This window comes from Vipera ursinii, assembly GCF_947247035.1.
Source record: "Vipera ursinii genome assembly, chromosome: 5".
NCBI classification, from domain to species: domain Eukaryota; kingdom Metazoa; phylum Chordata; class Lepidosauria; order Squamata; family Viperidae; genus Vipera; species Vipera ursinii.
Window position 1 is genome coordinate 72,685,407 of NC_139518.1, and position 17,092 is coordinate 72,702,498.

Consider the following 17,092-nt stretch of genomic DNA (forward strand, 5'->3'; position numbering starts at 1 on the left):
GGCACGCGTGCCATAGGTTCGCCACCACAGCACTAGAGTAAACTGGCTCCATTTCTAGATTAACTCTCTCATAATTCTTCACAACTGGCCACATTGTCAGGGATTAATGAATATTGTAATATTTAAAAGACAAAAATAGCCAGTTCTTTTGTTTTCCATGGATACACCTTGCTTGTGCATTAATAAACCAAACCTTATTTCATTTTGGCCTTTAACAACTGTCTAAAAGGCAGAAGCCAAACAGGTGCCCTACTCTTCAGGTCAGCCCAATTGAAAACCATGCAACTCCTAACCCTTGATTTTTGCACCAATAAGCAGTTTACTAAATGCTTCTGAAAGCAAACCTATGTCTTAACAATAATAATTTTAAAAAAAACCCTAAGGCAGGCACTTCACACAGGAAAGCAGAACCCAGCACCAGATCCTTTATTGAATTTTGGGATATTCTAGAGGTACTGAACTTCGGTGCCCATAATCCTCATCCATCCCGGGCAATGGCAAGGCTGACTGGAGATTATGGAAGTGACATATAGCATATGTATTATTTTCCTTTAATAACAAGGGATGCCTAGCCGGTTGTCTCACGTCCCACGGGAAGCAGCTGGGGGATTTCGCCACCTCATTATAAATAGATCTCACAACTGTGCAGCCCTATATATAGCCACTAAGGAATAGCATTCAATGGGCCTTATTCCCAGGGAAGCGGAGCCAGAATGCCAGCCTTGGGAATGGAAAAAAAATAATTCAACCCCTATTTGGACTGGCTAGGAAAGCGATGAGTGACAAAGGATCCCGTGTCGGGACCGCTACTTATGTGGCCTCTATTTAGAAAGGCCAGAGAGAGCCCTGGCGGCGGAGGCGGCTGACCTTGAGCCCGAGCCCAAGGGGTCCGATGGCTGGAAGCTGTGTCAACAGAACCGCATGCTCTCCCCGCCTTCAAACCCCCCCCCCCACACGCACGCCCCCCTCCCGGGACTCCCGCCCTGCCCGACGGGAGCGATCACGTTTCTCCCTCGCGGAGCAGCCCGACGCTGATTGCTCGGAGCGCGCCGAGCTCGAGACGCGATTGGTCGCTCGGGCGCTTTCACGTGAAAAAGACAGCGCCGCGTTTGATAAGCGGACGGTGCGGGCCAGCGGGGTAGCTTCGTCGGCCAGCTGGGAGCCGTCGCGGAGCGGCGAGAGGGAGGCTGGGTTTCTCTAGGCTGGGCCGGCAGGGAGCTAGGAAAAGCCTTAACTCGGGAGGGCTGGGTGGGTGCGCGGCTGCGGGGGGGGGGGGGGCGCCTTTTTTTTTTTTGCTTCTTTGCTATAAGCGCCCCGAGAAGCTGCCGATTGCCTTCCAAAGTTTGCAAGCGCTTCTCTGCAGTTTTAGGGCTCTTCTCGCCGATTCTATGTAACCTAACCGTACCAGGTAAGAAGCCCAGCGAGCGAGCGGGTTGCAACTACTAAAGGAAGGGTTTTTTTGCAGCTGAAGAGGCAACGCCGCGGAATAAAAGTGGGGATGGTCAAAACTACGGCTGCAGCCCGGCGGCTTTGCAGCTGAACTCGGGGAGTTGGGCTCCTGCAGCGGATGGTGGGGGCGCTTGTAATTTTTTGCTCCGTCATGGGGAGCGAAGGAGACGGGAGTTGGCCAGGGCAGCGCAGTCTCGGCGGAGTGATGTATTTGGGGACCGTGGCGTGGGCAGAGGTTGCATTCTGACGAAGCTTGCTTTTTCCCCCCTCTTCTTTCCCTTTTCTGGAACGCCCCTCAAGTGCGGGTCGTCGCGTTTGGGTCCAGGCAAAGGTGTGGCGATGCCAACTTTATGTCAATAACTTTTTTTTCTTTAGACCGCTCATTGCTTCCCTTTCTCTTCTCGCCCTGCTTCGCAGGATGGGGTTAAAAACACAGGCTCGCTTAACTAGGAATGCAGCTGGCCTGGAGTAAATTAGCTCCGACGCCGGCTTGAGAGGGAGCAGCTTTTAAGCGCCTTCTGAAAATAAAGCACGTTACGAATCCCGAAATGTGAAATGTAATCGGAGAGATGGGGAGGGGGGTGTAAAGTGCAACGCGGCTGGGGGAAGGAGCAAAAGGGCCAATTTTGGTTGCCTGCCCTTTCTCCCCTCTGCTCCCGAATTTTGCAGCTGCTGCTTGTAACCCTGTCAGAGTCGGAGGTGTTTTGTTTTTTTTTAAATATCCAGGCAGTGTCGATCACGAATAGCCCCTTTTTGGTCCCAACTACCATGCCTTGAAAGTCTTTTAAATGGGTGTAACTGAAAACATATCGGGGTTCTAGCAAATTCTGATAGCCACTTTCCCTAGGTTCAACATAAGATAATTAACTGCACGGTGGTCAACACACTGGGTGTTGTAGATTTAACGCAACACTTAACTTTTCTCTAAAAGTGGGGGGGGGGAGAGAGAAGAGTGCTTGAGAGAGAGAGGAGAGGCTGACTTAAAAGATTTTAACCCACCTGATATACTGGAATATTTATGAACATGAATGAAAATGTAAAGAGATTGCACCAAAAATACTATTGGAACATTGCCAGTCAATTCCATAAAGAGTTCCATAAAGTAAAACAACAACAACAAAAAACTTTTAAAGTAGGTTTGGATGAATCTTGTTTTTAATACTGGACACACCCACTTTCCCAGTGTTTTGTATATAGAGAACAGCATTTGTCTTATAAATGTGCAAATGTATATGTATAAGGATTGTATTTCTGGGCTTTTAAGATATAGAATCTATAGAAGCTGTTAAGTTAGCTCAAAATGTCACATGGATTTCATTCAAATATTTTTGAATGGAGCTATGTTGCTTTTGAAGGGACGCGGTGGCTCAGTGGGTTAGGACGCTGAGCTTGTCGATCAGAAGGTCGGCAGTTTGGCGGAGTGAGTGCCTGTTACTCGTCCCAGCTTCTGCCAACCTAGCAGTTCGAAAGCATGTAAAAAAAATGCAACTAGAAAAATTGGGACCACTACGGTGGGAAGGTAACAGCATTCCATGCGCCTTTGGTGTCTAGTCATGCCGGCCACATGACCACGGAGACGTCCTCGGACAAGCACTGGCTCTTCGGCTTTGAAACGGAGATGAGCACCGGCCCCTAGAGTCGGAAACGACTAGCACAAATGTGCGGGGGAACCTTTACCTTTACCTTTTTATGTTGCTTTATCAGTTTCTGGCTGTTAGTCACAGTCTTACTTGTGACTCAATTATTTAAAAATTTACCATTATCTGAGCATTAATTTCAAAGGAAACTGTGTGCATTTTAAGAGCCTTTTGAAGAGTGTTTCCTCAGGGTTTTTAGGCTAGAGAAAACTCACTTGTCTGTGTTTCCATTGCAGAATGATACAAGTCTTGGACCCAAGACCTTTACCTAGTTCCATCATGCCTGTAGATGTAGCCATGAGAATATGTTTAGCCCATTCACCACCTGTGAAGAGTTTTCTGAACCCCCTTGATGAATATCAAAGAAGAAACTTTGTGGATCGCTTAAAGCCTCTGAGATCATGCCTCAATGTGAAACGTGAAACTGAGCACCAAAATAGTGACTGGAAACACTCTGCTGGCCGAGCCAAGAAGAAAGTAGTTTTTGCAGACTCGAAGGGACTCTCTCTGACTGCTATCCATGTCTTCTCTGAATTCCAGGAGAATCCAGCCTGGGATCTTCAATTTGATTTGTTAGATCTTGAAGACATCACAGCTGGCCTAAAACTACATGAGGAAAAGAACTTGATTCTTGGGTTTACTCAGCCTTCGGCTGACTACCTAGACTTCCGGAATCACTTACAAAAGAACTTTGTCTGTCTTGAAAACTGCACCCTGCAAGAAAGTACAGTATCTGGGACTGTGAAAGTGAAAAATGTGAGTTTTGAAAAGAAGGTGAGGGTTCGAATAACCTATGATTCGTGGAAAACCTATTCTGACCATGATTGCATCTACATGAACAATGTATACGGTGACTCAGATAATGACACTTTCTCCTTTGCAATCGAATTGCCTTCAGCCATTCCTACTGAGCAAAAAATTGAATTTTGTGTGTATTACCAAAATGGTGACCACATTTTCTGGGACAATAACAGTGGGCAAAACTACAAGATTGTCCATGCAGAATGGAAGTCTGATGGTGTCCAGGTGGCAGCATCACCCAGGAAAGGCTGCCTGGCACTCAAATCTTCAAGAAAAGTGTACAAAACAGAGGGTGAACAACTTGGCAGCCCTCGGATATCCAGCAGTTTCTATCCTGAATGGCAAAAGTGGGGCATGGTTGAAACATCCTCTCCATATTGGTGAATGAAATATATTCACAGAGGCCTCTGACATCAGTGGCTGATCATTGCTGATCTTCAGCTTCTTAATATGCAGTATAAACAAACCAAGTTGGAGGGCATGGTGACTACTACTTAAAAAAAAGCTAACTTCTTTCATTTAAAAGAGCAAAAGTTCCAGCTACTATCTAGACTTGGGACAATGACAGTGTTGCCTACAATAAGAACAGCATGTGTGCTCCATTTATGTGAAACTTGGTTTCTTCCAATCACCTGGACATGTAAAATAGATGTTGGGAAGAAATAATTTTGTGCTGACTCTTAGGAAGCTGTGATTGTGTGGGGAATGTTGTAAATATATAGCCCCAAAAAACTTTTGTGCCTACTTTAAAATGCAATGGGAACTGAGAGAGATACCAAACTGTGAAGCCTGAGACTTGAATTGAACCTAAAAAATATTGACCATAACACAATTCAGTGTTTGGGTTTGGGGGCATAGAAGTATCTCTTTCAACAGGATAAAGTTGAGAAAGAAAGGGAAGAAAGATGATGTTCTGTATTGTAGTAAAAAATAAAGTATTGGGGAACCCTCCCTTTATAACTTCAAAGAAATTTCAGTAGTTTGCAAGAGTAAGAAACCTATAAAGAACTTTGTTTTCTTGAAATTAAGTTACCAGCTTTGTATCCCAAAAAATAATCTGTACCTTTAAGAGCTGTAGGACTGATACAATTATGTCAGATGCAGGTTTTCCCATCAGTATATTTGCTGTCCTGTTAAATTTATCTGTCCTAGGCTGGGTATATGTGGAGGAAATATCCAAGCACGACAGATTAAAAGGTGGCAACTGCATTTATAAAAAGACTCCTGTATATTTGTATAATCTGTTTCACTATTCTGCTTTTCAACTTGCTCTACAATAGACTTAACTTTGCTTTCATAAACATTTGTGCAACTCCCTACACAAGGGAATTGCCATCCTGTGTACACACAAGGTGTGCCTTAAAATCCAGTTAAAATACCCCAAGAGCGTACTGTTTTGCTTAAAGAGAGATTGAATGACTCTTATGAAATGCCTTAAATCTATAGATGTTGGCTATCTGATGAGCTTGCCTTGTAAAAACAGACAAAAACTCTCCCCTTAGCTTGCTTGTTGTAGAGTTTGGTAATAATTTTCCCTTCTAAGGATAGCTCTTCACAACAATAAAATAATCGTAAGCAATCCAGAGTCCTTCATATTGAAGGTTGTTAGATAGCTGCACTTCTCAAGCTAATAGGTTTAAAATGACAGAGTAGGCAACTTGCACAGAAATAGAAATCATTTCTATTCACCTTCTCATACCTCATTTTTCTTCTGTAGCTTTTACAGAGCCAGAACGTGTTGGGTGTGTGTGTGTTATTTTAATTGTAATTTGATCTTCCTCAGATGCATTGCATTTTGTAAATTATGTGTGACTGCAGCTTTGACACAGATGTATAAAGCAAGCCAATTAGGATGTGTGTGTGTGTGTGTGTGTGTGTGTGTGCGCTTGTACTCCCACATTCATGTTCCTGTTTTGTAGTAGTGTTATTGTTTATGGAGAATGCAAATTAAACTCTTGTTTTGTTACACCAGTAGTGAGATGGAACATGCATTGTAAAAAAAAAGCAAACTCCTTCCATCTCTTTTTCCTTACTCCTCACTGTATCACAACTACTGTGTAAGCATTTCACTTAAAAATAAACTGTATTTTGATAATCTTGTCAGTCCTTCTGTTGGGAAGTAAGTTGAACATTGTAAATGTGGCTTTAGCTTCAGAAAGGCTAAAAGCTGGAATTTAGCAGGCTATTCAGCTGTGTTCATAAACCTGAATTATCCTATCAGTTGCTATGGCCATATCTAATATTTCTGCCCACAAATCTGGTATCCCCTGGTGTTTTCCATAATTGTTTTCTGTTCCTGTTTATGTCTAGACCATCTGAACTGTCCCAACACACACTTTTTTCTCACACACTCATCTGCCCATAATTTTGCTATACTCCAGCACCGTCTTATCCCCCCTGGATAGCCCACCAAATGTTTGAAGCAGTTCCCGAAAGGGGAAGGCTGCTTGGGTGTCATGCCACAAACTAAAATGAATATTTGAATGAAAGAGTAATCTAAATACTATTTTGATGTAATGCTGCAAAGATTATTCTTTGGAAGATCTATATAAGGAGAGTTATTTCCTTTTTTGTCTCACATGTACATCATAACTTTGTTCAGGTATCCCTTCCAACCTATGCTCTGATATTTTAGGGGCCTTACTGTTGGAAGGGACAGTAGTAGTTGCTGGTGTGTAATATATTTGCAGCAGTAACTTCACTCGCTCTTATAAACTGAATGTGGGTTCCTGCTTCTTATTTGTGCTTGCAAACACCAATCCAATGTATGGAGAGCAATTTGCAAATAAGATCTGAATAAACATTTGATCTTTATATGGACTAGACCAGGCTTTTCAACTTTTTCACCCATTGTACCACTTTTAGGATATGGCAACATCCAAGTACCACCAGTTGCCTAGCAAGGTGTCAAAAACTTTATGACCAAAAAAAAAAAAAGGAAAAAAGTGATGAAGTACAGGTAGTCCTCGACTTATAACAGTTTGCTTAGTGACTGTTTGAAGTTACAATGGCACTGAAAAAAGTGCCCCCCAAGCCACAGCCGAGCAAGACACCTGCCTGCCCACCCAGCGGCGCTCTTCCTCCTGTCCGAGGTTTTCATTGTTGTGAGCATTTCTGTTGAGGATTGGCAGCGGGGGTGGGTGGGATGGGGATGTGTGTTTGGTTTTTATTCCCCCCCCCCCTCTGCTGGGTGGTTGCAGCAGGTTTTGGTTACTTCACATGACCCTGGGACACTGTGACCGTCATAAATATGAATCAGTTGCCAAGCATCTGAATGTAAATCACAAGACCCTGGGGATGCTACAACATTCCAACTGATTGGTGCTTCTTCTGGGCTCAGCAGAAGCGCTAGGATCAGTGCCGAGCTCCAGCTGGAGCCTGGTGCTGATCCTGGTGCTTCCACTGAGCACTGACAGCCCCGAAGAAGTGCTGATCCTGGCATCTCCGCTGAGACCTGACAGCCCTGCAGCTCCAGCCATCTCTCACTCAGGCTTGTGCGGTGCTGCCACCGGTTCAGCTCATTCCCCTCCCCCGCTACCACTTTTCTCGGGTGGTCGCATACCACCTGCTAGGTGCCAATGTACCACAGGTGGTACCCGTACCACTGTTTTTTTTAAAATTTTAATTCCATTTATATCCCGCCCTTCTCCGAAGACTCAGGGCAGCTTACAAGCTTAGCAGTAGCCTTCATTCTATGTATATGCCTGCTTATTAGGGCTTTCACACACACCCCAAGCGGCATTATTACAAAGTCAGCTTAATTGCCCCCAACAATCTGGTTGAAAAGCCCTGGACTAGATAGGTGGCCCCCAGCCTTTTTGGCACCAAGGACCGGTTTCACATGGAAGAGAATTTATCCATGGGGATGGGGAATGCTTTCGGTTTCGCGCTCTCGCCCAACACTCAACTTGGCTGTGGGCCCAGTTCCTAAGAGACGAGTACCTGTCTGTGGCCCGGGGATTGGGGATCCCTGAACTAGACTCAAGTGGATTTCTCTTCAGCATTTAACAAAGGTACGTTAACCTGGATATGTTTGGCCACTAAACTTGTTTCCCAAGTAACAATTGGAATTTTCTGTTAGATGTGGTATTGTTGGAAAAAAAAGGACTTGGACTTTCAGCTTCCTTATAAGACTTCTTCCTGTAGGTTTTTTTAGATCTAATGATCTTCAAAGCATGTACTTGTTACCTATTATGCTGATCAAATATATAGGCAGATTGCATATGGAGTACCAGGGCTTATTTTCTCATAAAACGCTCAGAACGGAGTTCCGGCACCTTTTTTGGATGGAAACTTGTAGGGTAGGCAAGGCAGGTTGTATGACGTGTGAGTTCCGGCACCTTTTTCTTTTACAAAAAAAGCACTGTGGAGTACTATCACGCACACACCCACACCCACACCCACACCACTGAATTAAGGTAGCAAAGTATGATTTTTTAAAAATGATTTATAAAAAGCCAATTTGGAGCTATGGTTAAGGTCCTGGTCCAGAAACTAGAAGACTGAATCCTATCCCTTGTAAGGCATGGAAGCTGTCTGGGTGACTTTGGGCCAGTCTCAGTCCAACCCACCTCCCAGGGTAGAAAATAGGAGCAGAATGTTAAATATATTTGTTGCCTTGAGTTGTAATCATGCATACATACATACAGAATAATGTTTTACTGATTAATTCCCATTCTGCATTCATTTGGAATGGACTATAAACTATACGACTATATTTTAAGCTGGTTGGATAAATCAGATCAAGGTAGTTAATACTTCAGTCTGCTGGGCCAAGGCATACATTTGAGTTAACTCCCTAGATCATATCTAATTGAAACATGGGACTCAGTACATAATTTTCAGCCCTATTAGATACATCATATATTGAAACCAGCTCTACATGATGGCTAAAATTACATGCAGGTCTGATTGAGCTGTACTTCTTTCCTCCTCCTTATACTCCAGTGAATTATGAGGTATCTATCAGAGCGGAATGGGACAATTTGCCAGGCCAATTTGCTGTGGCCAACTCCTGATGGCCAACTCACTGAAGGATAACGTACTGTAGTCAACTCACCAATTCAATTTAATTATTTAAAATAATTTAAAAAATTAATTTTGTCATTTACATTTTGTCCCTTCTTTTGTATCATTTAATTATTCTACTAATTCTTTGATATTAGTGTAACACGTGTCCCATGGTGAGTTGTCCCATGCAATAATAATAATAATAATTATAATAATAATAATAACAACAACAACAACAACAACAATAATAATAATAAAATAATTGGCCGTGGTGAGTTGGTCACAGCAAGTTGGCTGTGGCAAGTTGTCTTAGACCTAGAGTCCTAGACCCTTATTGGAGCCACTTCTGAATATTATTGTGAGCTTAAAATATATTTTGCCCTTTGTCATCTTGGCAATGCAGCTGGCATGATCAAGCCACCTTTATTCTATACATTGAAATTATGCCTGAGGTTACCTAAGTAGAGGAGGATTAATAAAGTTAAAGTGAATCTTTTAACAACTACTGTTCTTCTGCTTATTTTTCCTATGTGATGACATTTGAAGTCCTAGCATTTTATTATGTAATGTCTCCTATTTTTTTATCTTCCTTTGGTCTTGAGCTTGCTTAGTATACTTTGTAGGGAGTACAATATATTTGTGCCCCATGGTTATTTCAAATGGCTGGAACAGTTATTAGTAAACTCTGAAATCCCTTTGAGGTAACAAAGGGATATCATTTTCGTGGATATACAGTAGTTGGATGGTTTGCATTTCTTTTTTTTATTGAAAAGTTTTACAATACATTTTATCTTTAACAATCCCTCCCCCCTCCCTCCAACCAACCCTTCCTAACCCCCCCTATCCCTCCCCCCACCCCTTCCCCCCTCCCCGACTTCCCAGAGCTAAATACAAGGTATAAAGGTAAAAACAATCATAAACAACCATATGTTAACAACAATAAACTATTAAATCTATCGCACTCTAGCTCATATAAAATGACTACAAGCAATACTAATATCACATCAAAACTTATACAAATGCTAAATGAAACTTTTTAGTCCCATATTTGTTCTGGATGTAATCAATCCACTTTTTCCACTCCATAATATAACGTTGTTGCGAATGGTCTTTCAAATAAGCCGAAATCTTTGCCATTTCCGCCAGGTCAGAAACTTTTAGAGTCCATTCTTCTATAGTCGGCAGTTCCTCCTTCTTCCAATATTGACCTACTAAAAGTCTTGCTGCCGTAATTAAGTTCAACATCAACTTAGTGTCCACAACAGTAGTATCCGTAATTATACCCAATAAAAACAATTGCGGACAAAACTTTATCCTTTGCTTGAATATCTTCTGCATATTCCACCAGATTTTAATCCAAAAAGCTTTAACCTTTTTACAGATCCACCATATATGAAAGTACGTTGCATCTTCGCCACCACATCTCCAACATTTAGGTTGATAGTTCGGATACATACTTGCAAGCTTTTTAGGATCTAAATGCCACCTATAAAACATTTTGTAAAAGTTCTCTCTTAAATTTTGAGCTTGCGTAAATTTTACGTTCCTCACCCAAATCTTTTCCCAAGTGTCCATTGTAATAACTTCTTGAATATTCTGAGCCCACTTTATCATACAATCTTTAACAAGTTCTGTTTCTGAGTCAATTTCTATCAATGCAAGATATATCCGTTTGATATGTGCTGGACCCTGATTTCTAATTTGCTTTACCAGATTTTCATCAGTCATTGAGAAACCAATTTTCTGGTCTTCTTTGCACCTGGCCCGTAATTGACCATATTGAAACCAGGTTTGAACAATCTTCTCTTCTCGTAAAAAATTGTACGGCTTCAAACACCATACGTTCCTCTCCAGACTTAAAATTTCCTTGTATGTAGTCACATCATGTTTGAACCCAACATTTATGTTTTCTATTGCGTGTTTCGGTATTGCCCATAAAGGTATCTTGTAGTTTAGCTTATGTCTATACTTTTTCCAAACTCTCAGCAATGCCTGTCTTAAAATATGCACTTTAAACACATTATCTACCTTCTTATCATACAATAAATATGCATGCCAGCCAAATAACAAGTCGTGGCCCTCAAGATTTAATAATCTCCCTTGTGTTAAATTAATCCAATCACTTATCGTTGACAACGCAGCAGCTTCATAATATAATTTAAAATTGGGCATTTTAAGACCACGGATGGTTTGCATTTCTGAAATTGTACAGGTATCTGTTGTGTTGAAAAATGTGTAACTAGTTTATTTCTACTGTTGTTGTTGTTAGGTACGAAGTCGTGTCCAACCCATTGTGACCCCATGGACAACATTCCTCCAGGTCTTCCTGTCCTCTACCAACCTCTGGAGTCCATTTAAGCTCATGCCTACTGCTTTAGTGACTCCATCCAGCCACCTCATTCTCTGTCATCCCCTTCTTCTATTGCCCTCAATCTTTCCCAGCATTAGGCTCTTCTCCAGTGAGTCCTTCCTTCTCATTAGGTGCCTTCTAAAGAGCAGTCAGGGTTGACCTCTAGGAATGACCGGTTTGATCGCCTTGCAGCCCAAGGGACTCACAGGAGTCTTTTCCAGCATCATAGTTCAAAGGCCTCAATTCTTTGGCGCTCAGCCTTTCTTATGGTCCAGCTTTCACTGCCATGCATTGCAACTGGGAAAACCATAGCCTTGACTATACGCACTTTTGTTGGCAGGGTGATGTCTTTGCTTTTTAGTATGCTGTCTAGATTTGCCATGGCTTTCCTCCCCAGGAGCAAGCGTCTTTTAATTTCTTGGCTGCAGTCCCCATCTGTGGTGATTTTGGAGCCCAGGAAAATAAAATCTGTCACTATTTCTCCTATCTGTACCTTATGTGCTGCAGTGACATTATCGCTAATATCAATAGAGTCTTTACAGAACTTCTTTTATGTGTTGTTTGCTTGTTGCTCTCATAGTTGAGGATTTTTTATTTTGCTTTATAAAATGGCATTACCTCTTTGGCAGACATAGATGGAAGTCTGTCTAGTAACAAAGCTTTCCCAGTTCCAAGCAATGTGAAGGGTTTCATGTTCATATTTTGTAGTTATGGTAGTGAATATTTAAATCTCAAGGTTGACGTGTTGCCTTGATGGAGTTCTTCATGCTTGCTTTTCAGGTTTGAGGCATTTAATTATTTTTCTAGATAACATCAGTGCAGGAGGTTTGGAATAGTAAGACATTGGTTTTCAGAGGTTATATATTCTTCTATCTTATCTGTTTTTCATATATTTGAATGGGATGGTCTTGAGGGCAAATGTTCTTTTGCAAGTTCTTGTACTTTGTATGGTAACCAAATTAGATAGTAGTGACTTATTTTATATGCAGTCTCTTCACATGACATGCTTAACTATGATAGTTCAAGGTCTAGTAGTAGTTTTTGCACTACATGTTAAGCTTAGTTACTTTTCACATTGCTTGTGTGTGCAAGTTTGTACGTGTGTGTGTCTTAGTACTTAGTACAAAACCCAGTCTAAACCCACTCCATGTTTAGCAACTGTCACCAATGGACATATGGATAAATGAACATGGGATGGAGAAAGAAAGATGCTTAAAAATCACTGGTTGCTTTCCTATTCAGGTAAATTTCTCTTATACAATGATGCCAGCATTACTTTCGTTGTGGCATAAGTTGTCATCAGGAGTAGAAAAATTGGTTATAAATGTATTCATTGGATGGAAAATTAATTTTTAATTACTGTTTATTACCATCATATTTGTAAATGGTAAATTCATATAGTCCCTAAATGAGGAGTGGGTGTATTTTGGTAATTTTAAAATTTAGTGTATTGTGAGAATCCAGAAAATGGGTAAGTGCAGTAACTACATTAAATATGTTCTACAAAGAGTAAGCAAGTTCATATATTCCATTAAGCCCTTGATTTGATTAACCATGCATGGGTATGCACAATATATTAAGCCATAAGCCAAGGTGAAAAGAAATGTCTAGTAAAAACAGCAAATAGGTTTACGGTAGATGAAAGGAGAAAGAATGCTAAAATTGAGTTTAGGATTAAAAAATTAGAGATTACAATAACAGTATTAAAACTTAAATTTAAATCTGATATGACCTGATAGTTCGGATTTAAGACAAGTAATACAAATTTAAATGTTTACAAATTTAAGATTTAATGAAATTTTTATTTCATATGTCCTTCACAATAATTTGAATGATTGCAACAAGCTGTATGATTGGACTATCAGCATTTTAGATGTACAACATGAATCTTTTTTAAAAAATTCTCCCATATGAGCTGAAATTGAACAAAAGTGATCATGGGTCAACCAGTTACCTTGCTAGGAACATAAACAAACTGAAACAATTATAACTAAGCTACAGCCAAATCCCAACATGACTCTTCTGTGTCTTAAATAACTACTTTGGAAATACCATATTGTACCACAAGAAGAAATGTAATAGTTCCATGACTTTTTGGCTTTGATGCTACACTCATATATGGCTTGACTATTCAGTAGATTTACATAGTGTGTGGATGCACCCAAATTTGCATACTTTCGGCACGTGATGCAACAGATGATGGACTGGGAAAAATCACAATGCTTGGCAAAGTTAAGAGAAGTATACAAAGAGGGAATATGGTGGTTGAGGTGCATGGATATGATCAAATAAATTATTGCAATGTCCTTGGATTAGTACTAGAAACCAGTGAGGCTCACAAATATTTGTTCATGCAAAAATCAAGCCCATCTAGATGGTATCTAACTAACTGTATCTGCATAATTATAAATAAAAATTACACCGTCCCATCCCCAAACACATACAGCACTCAGGTACGCTAGAAAACTGTAGGCTAAATTCAGCATTTTTCTACAGGGGCCTTCCTTTTTAAGGACGTTCCATTTCTTTGTGGAGTCTCCTTTAAAAAAAACCTGCAGGGCCTCTTTAGGATCCTGAAAATAGGATATGAATATGCTTGCAAAATAGCATGTGGTTGCCACGAGGCAGCCTCAATAGCACAGGTCTGCAACCCGCGGCTCCGGAGCCGCATGTGGCTCTTTCAGCCATCTCCTGCGGCTCCCAGTGTTCTGCCATGTGCAGTCCAAAAAAAAAAAAAAGGGGGACTAAAAAACTTCAACCAATAAATTCAAATATGCAGGGTAGGTGCATATCTTGCCTTGGCTCCACTCTTCAGTCAAACCCTGTTCTGCACATGTGCGCATCAACGCGCATGCGCACACATTTCTTTGCGGCTCCCAGTTTTTCCTTTTTATTTTATTTATTTATTTATTTTAATTCCATTTATATCCTGCCCTTCTCCGAAGACTCAGGGCGGCTTACAAGCTTAGCAGTAGCCTTCATTCTATGTATATGCCTGCTTATTAGGGCTTTCGGGGCCCCCCCAAGTGGCATTATTACAAACTCAGCTTAATTGCCCCCAACAATCTGGGTCCTGATTTTACCTACCTCGGAAGGATGGAAGGCTGAGTCAACCTTGAGCCTGGTGGGACTCGAACCTGCACTAATTGCAGGCAGCTGGTGTTACTTAAGGAGGCATTAGCCCACTGCTCCACCAAGGTTCCCTCCTTTTGTGAGGGAACCGGTTCTGTGTGGCTCTTTCACTGTTTCAGGTTGCTGACCCCTGCTCTATAGGAAAGCTGAGCCTTGTATTGCATCGGCCTGGTGCCTCATTGCAACAAATGGAAAGGTAAGTTGGGTGTTTCTGGGCCCTGGATCTGGCTGAGCAGAAGGCCGAGTCCTGCAAATCCCTGGGTAGCTGAGTGGGAGTGGGAGGCAAGCCTCGGCCTACAGGCTTTAACAACTCCGGGTGCACTGGTAGTTACTGTTGCCTGGCTTTAGGCTCCCTTGAGTGGCTCAATGAGAAGCAGGCCAAGGCCCGTGGTGATCCCCTGGGGGCGGGAGGAAAGTTACCTCAAGACATGTAGGGACCCTGAGGGGCACAACGTGGAGCAAGTGGTGCCTCAGGGTATGGAGGAGACTTTGGGAGGCCCAGGATAGGTAGGCCTGGACCTGCACTAGACCTCCCAGGGCCTCCCCATCCTTGAGGCACCTCATGTTCTACTTGGAAACCCACATATTCATTTGATGGCCTCATCAGGGAGAGTAGGGGGTGTGGGTTGTTAAGTGAGGCCATCTCACTTAACGGCCATCACCACTTGCGACTGTAATGGGTAGACTCTCTTATGGTAGTAAGTCAACAACTACATACATATACATACATACTTTTTTTAGTTTTGTGCTATCATGTTGAAGTTTTTAATATTCATAATATTTGCATATATTTTTAGATTTGTTGTATGCCGCCCAGAGTCAAATAAATGAATATATAAACTCATAGTGGAAGACCTGTTTCCATGAGGAAATTTGATTAATATGGGCTTTAGTGAAATGTTTGATCTTCGGTTCATTAATTGGTCGGCAAATCCATTGGACTAGTATATGAGACAGCTTTTATTTCTGTTTGAGTGGCAATGACTCAGAGTAATTACCTTTAAAAGCGTATGAGGTGTAAGCAAATATATTAAATGTGTTAAAACACATTGACCAGTTTTTTTTATTCCTATTTGCTAAGATTTAAATGAAAAAATTCAAATGATTGAAAACGGAAATCTGCATTTCTTCCTCAATTGTAATGGAAAGTTGTTACTAGTTAGCCTGTTTCACTTTCTGTAGAGCCTTAGAGCTCCCTCAAGAACATGGTATCTTCTCTGGCCACCATGTTGTTTGCTTACCAGTTTTCAATGCCTCAAAACAAAGCTTTGCCTTCATGGATTTAAAAATTACATAATCATAAGAACACTTCTGAGACTGCCTCTCAGCCAGAAATAAACTCCCAGACTTTTCATTTTATTTTGGGGTTGTCTTTTAAAAGAGGGAGGGTTCTGTTATTTGTACATGCTTTGTGGCTCTGGAATTGCAGAGGCCTTTACCACAGAATTAAAAATAAGCTTCTGACAGGTCTCATGTTAAAGCAGAAAAACTTAAGCGAATTAGATGAAGAATAGCACAGATATCTAACTCGGTTATTCAGTTCCCCATAGCATTCTTCTTTTGCTTTTCTTCAATGATGGGAAGATATACGGACAAAGACCTTAGAAAAGTCTGTCTCTAAGGTTTTTTTTTACATTACTATTATTTTTTCCACATTATATAAGTATTTTGAAGGTGATCAACAATTGCCATCATGTTCACTGGGCTTACATGGTTAACAACTCTAATAAGTTGTTTTTACCTTGCCAGTGATGATGACAATGCTATCTGTTCAATTGTGTCTAATTCTTGTCAATTCTGCAGACCATTTCTCTCCACATTTTCTGATCTTGTATGGCTTCTTAGAGTTGTTTTATGTTCTGGCTGGTATTGGCTTTGGGTTTTGTTGCGTGACATGGCAAAATGTTATGATTTTTTTGCCTTCTGACAATATGTTTGGTTTTATATGCTCCAGTACACTTGTTTATTTGCCACCTTTGCTGTACCAGGAATGTGCCGGAGGTTTCTCCAACATGATAGCTCAAACAAATAGATTTTCCTCTTGTCTAATTTTTTCATGGTCAAACTTTCACAACTGTAGATGGTGCAGACAAATCTGCATTCAGTTGCCAGGCTGATGTCCTTGCTTTTCCATATTCATCAATGTTATGTGGCCCAGTGCAATTCAGTGCTTTATTTTATTCATTGCTTTGATCAATGTGTGACCCTTGGAAAGTAGATTCTTGCATGCATTCAGACTCTTCACCATCAGTTGTTATTTGACATTTCCATTCCTCACAGTGGTCCTGGTCTTTGTGATGTTCACGAATTTCTTGCTTTCTTCTTTTGATCAAGATGTTTCTGGCCTTTTTGGGTTTCTGGGAGAAGAATTGTGTTATCAGCATATCAAAATTTGTTGATGTTCTTTCCGTCAATCTTTAATCCAACTTTTAATTCTTTCAATTCCAGCTTCCTCATGGTCGCTTCAGCATGCAAGTTGAATGAGAAAGGTGAAAGAATGCAAACTTTCTGTATTCCTTTCTCTATCTTGAACCAATCAGTGTCTCCATATGCTGTTCATACAGTGGCTTGCTGATTTGTGTGCAGTGACTGCACAAACTTGATCAGATGTGTTGGCATCCCCAGCTTTTCTAGGGTTCCCTATAGCTTGTCATGATCAACAGAATCAAAGGCTTTCTTGTAGTCAATACAGAAAATTAAATGCTCTTCTGAT

At 41.1% G+C, this 17,092-nt stretch overlaps 1 protein-coding gene across 1 annotated transcript; it reads left to right on the forward strand.

Moving 5' to 3' along the window:
* Nucleotides 1-1,291: 1,291 nt before the first annotated feature.
* On the forward strand, nucleotides 1,292-5,953 carry PPP1R3C (protein phosphatase 1 regulatory subunit 3C). Its single transcript, XM_083363579.1, has 2 exons — nucleotides 1,292-1,408; nucleotides 3,323-5,953. The coding sequence occupies exon 2, from the start codon at nucleotides 3,324-3,326 to the stop codon at nucleotides 4,269-4,271; it is 948 nt and encodes a 315-aa protein (XP_083219705.1). The 5' UTR covers nucleotides 1,292-1,408; nucleotide 3,323; the 3' UTR covers nucleotides 4,272-5,953.
* Nucleotides 5,954-17,092: the final 11,139 nt, after the last annotated feature.

Excerpts from the sequence above, each read along its gene's own strand:
- PPP1R3C (XM_083363579.1), top strand. The coding sequence starts at position 3,324 with ATGATACAAGTCTTGGACCCAAGACCTTTACCTAGTTCCATCATGCCT.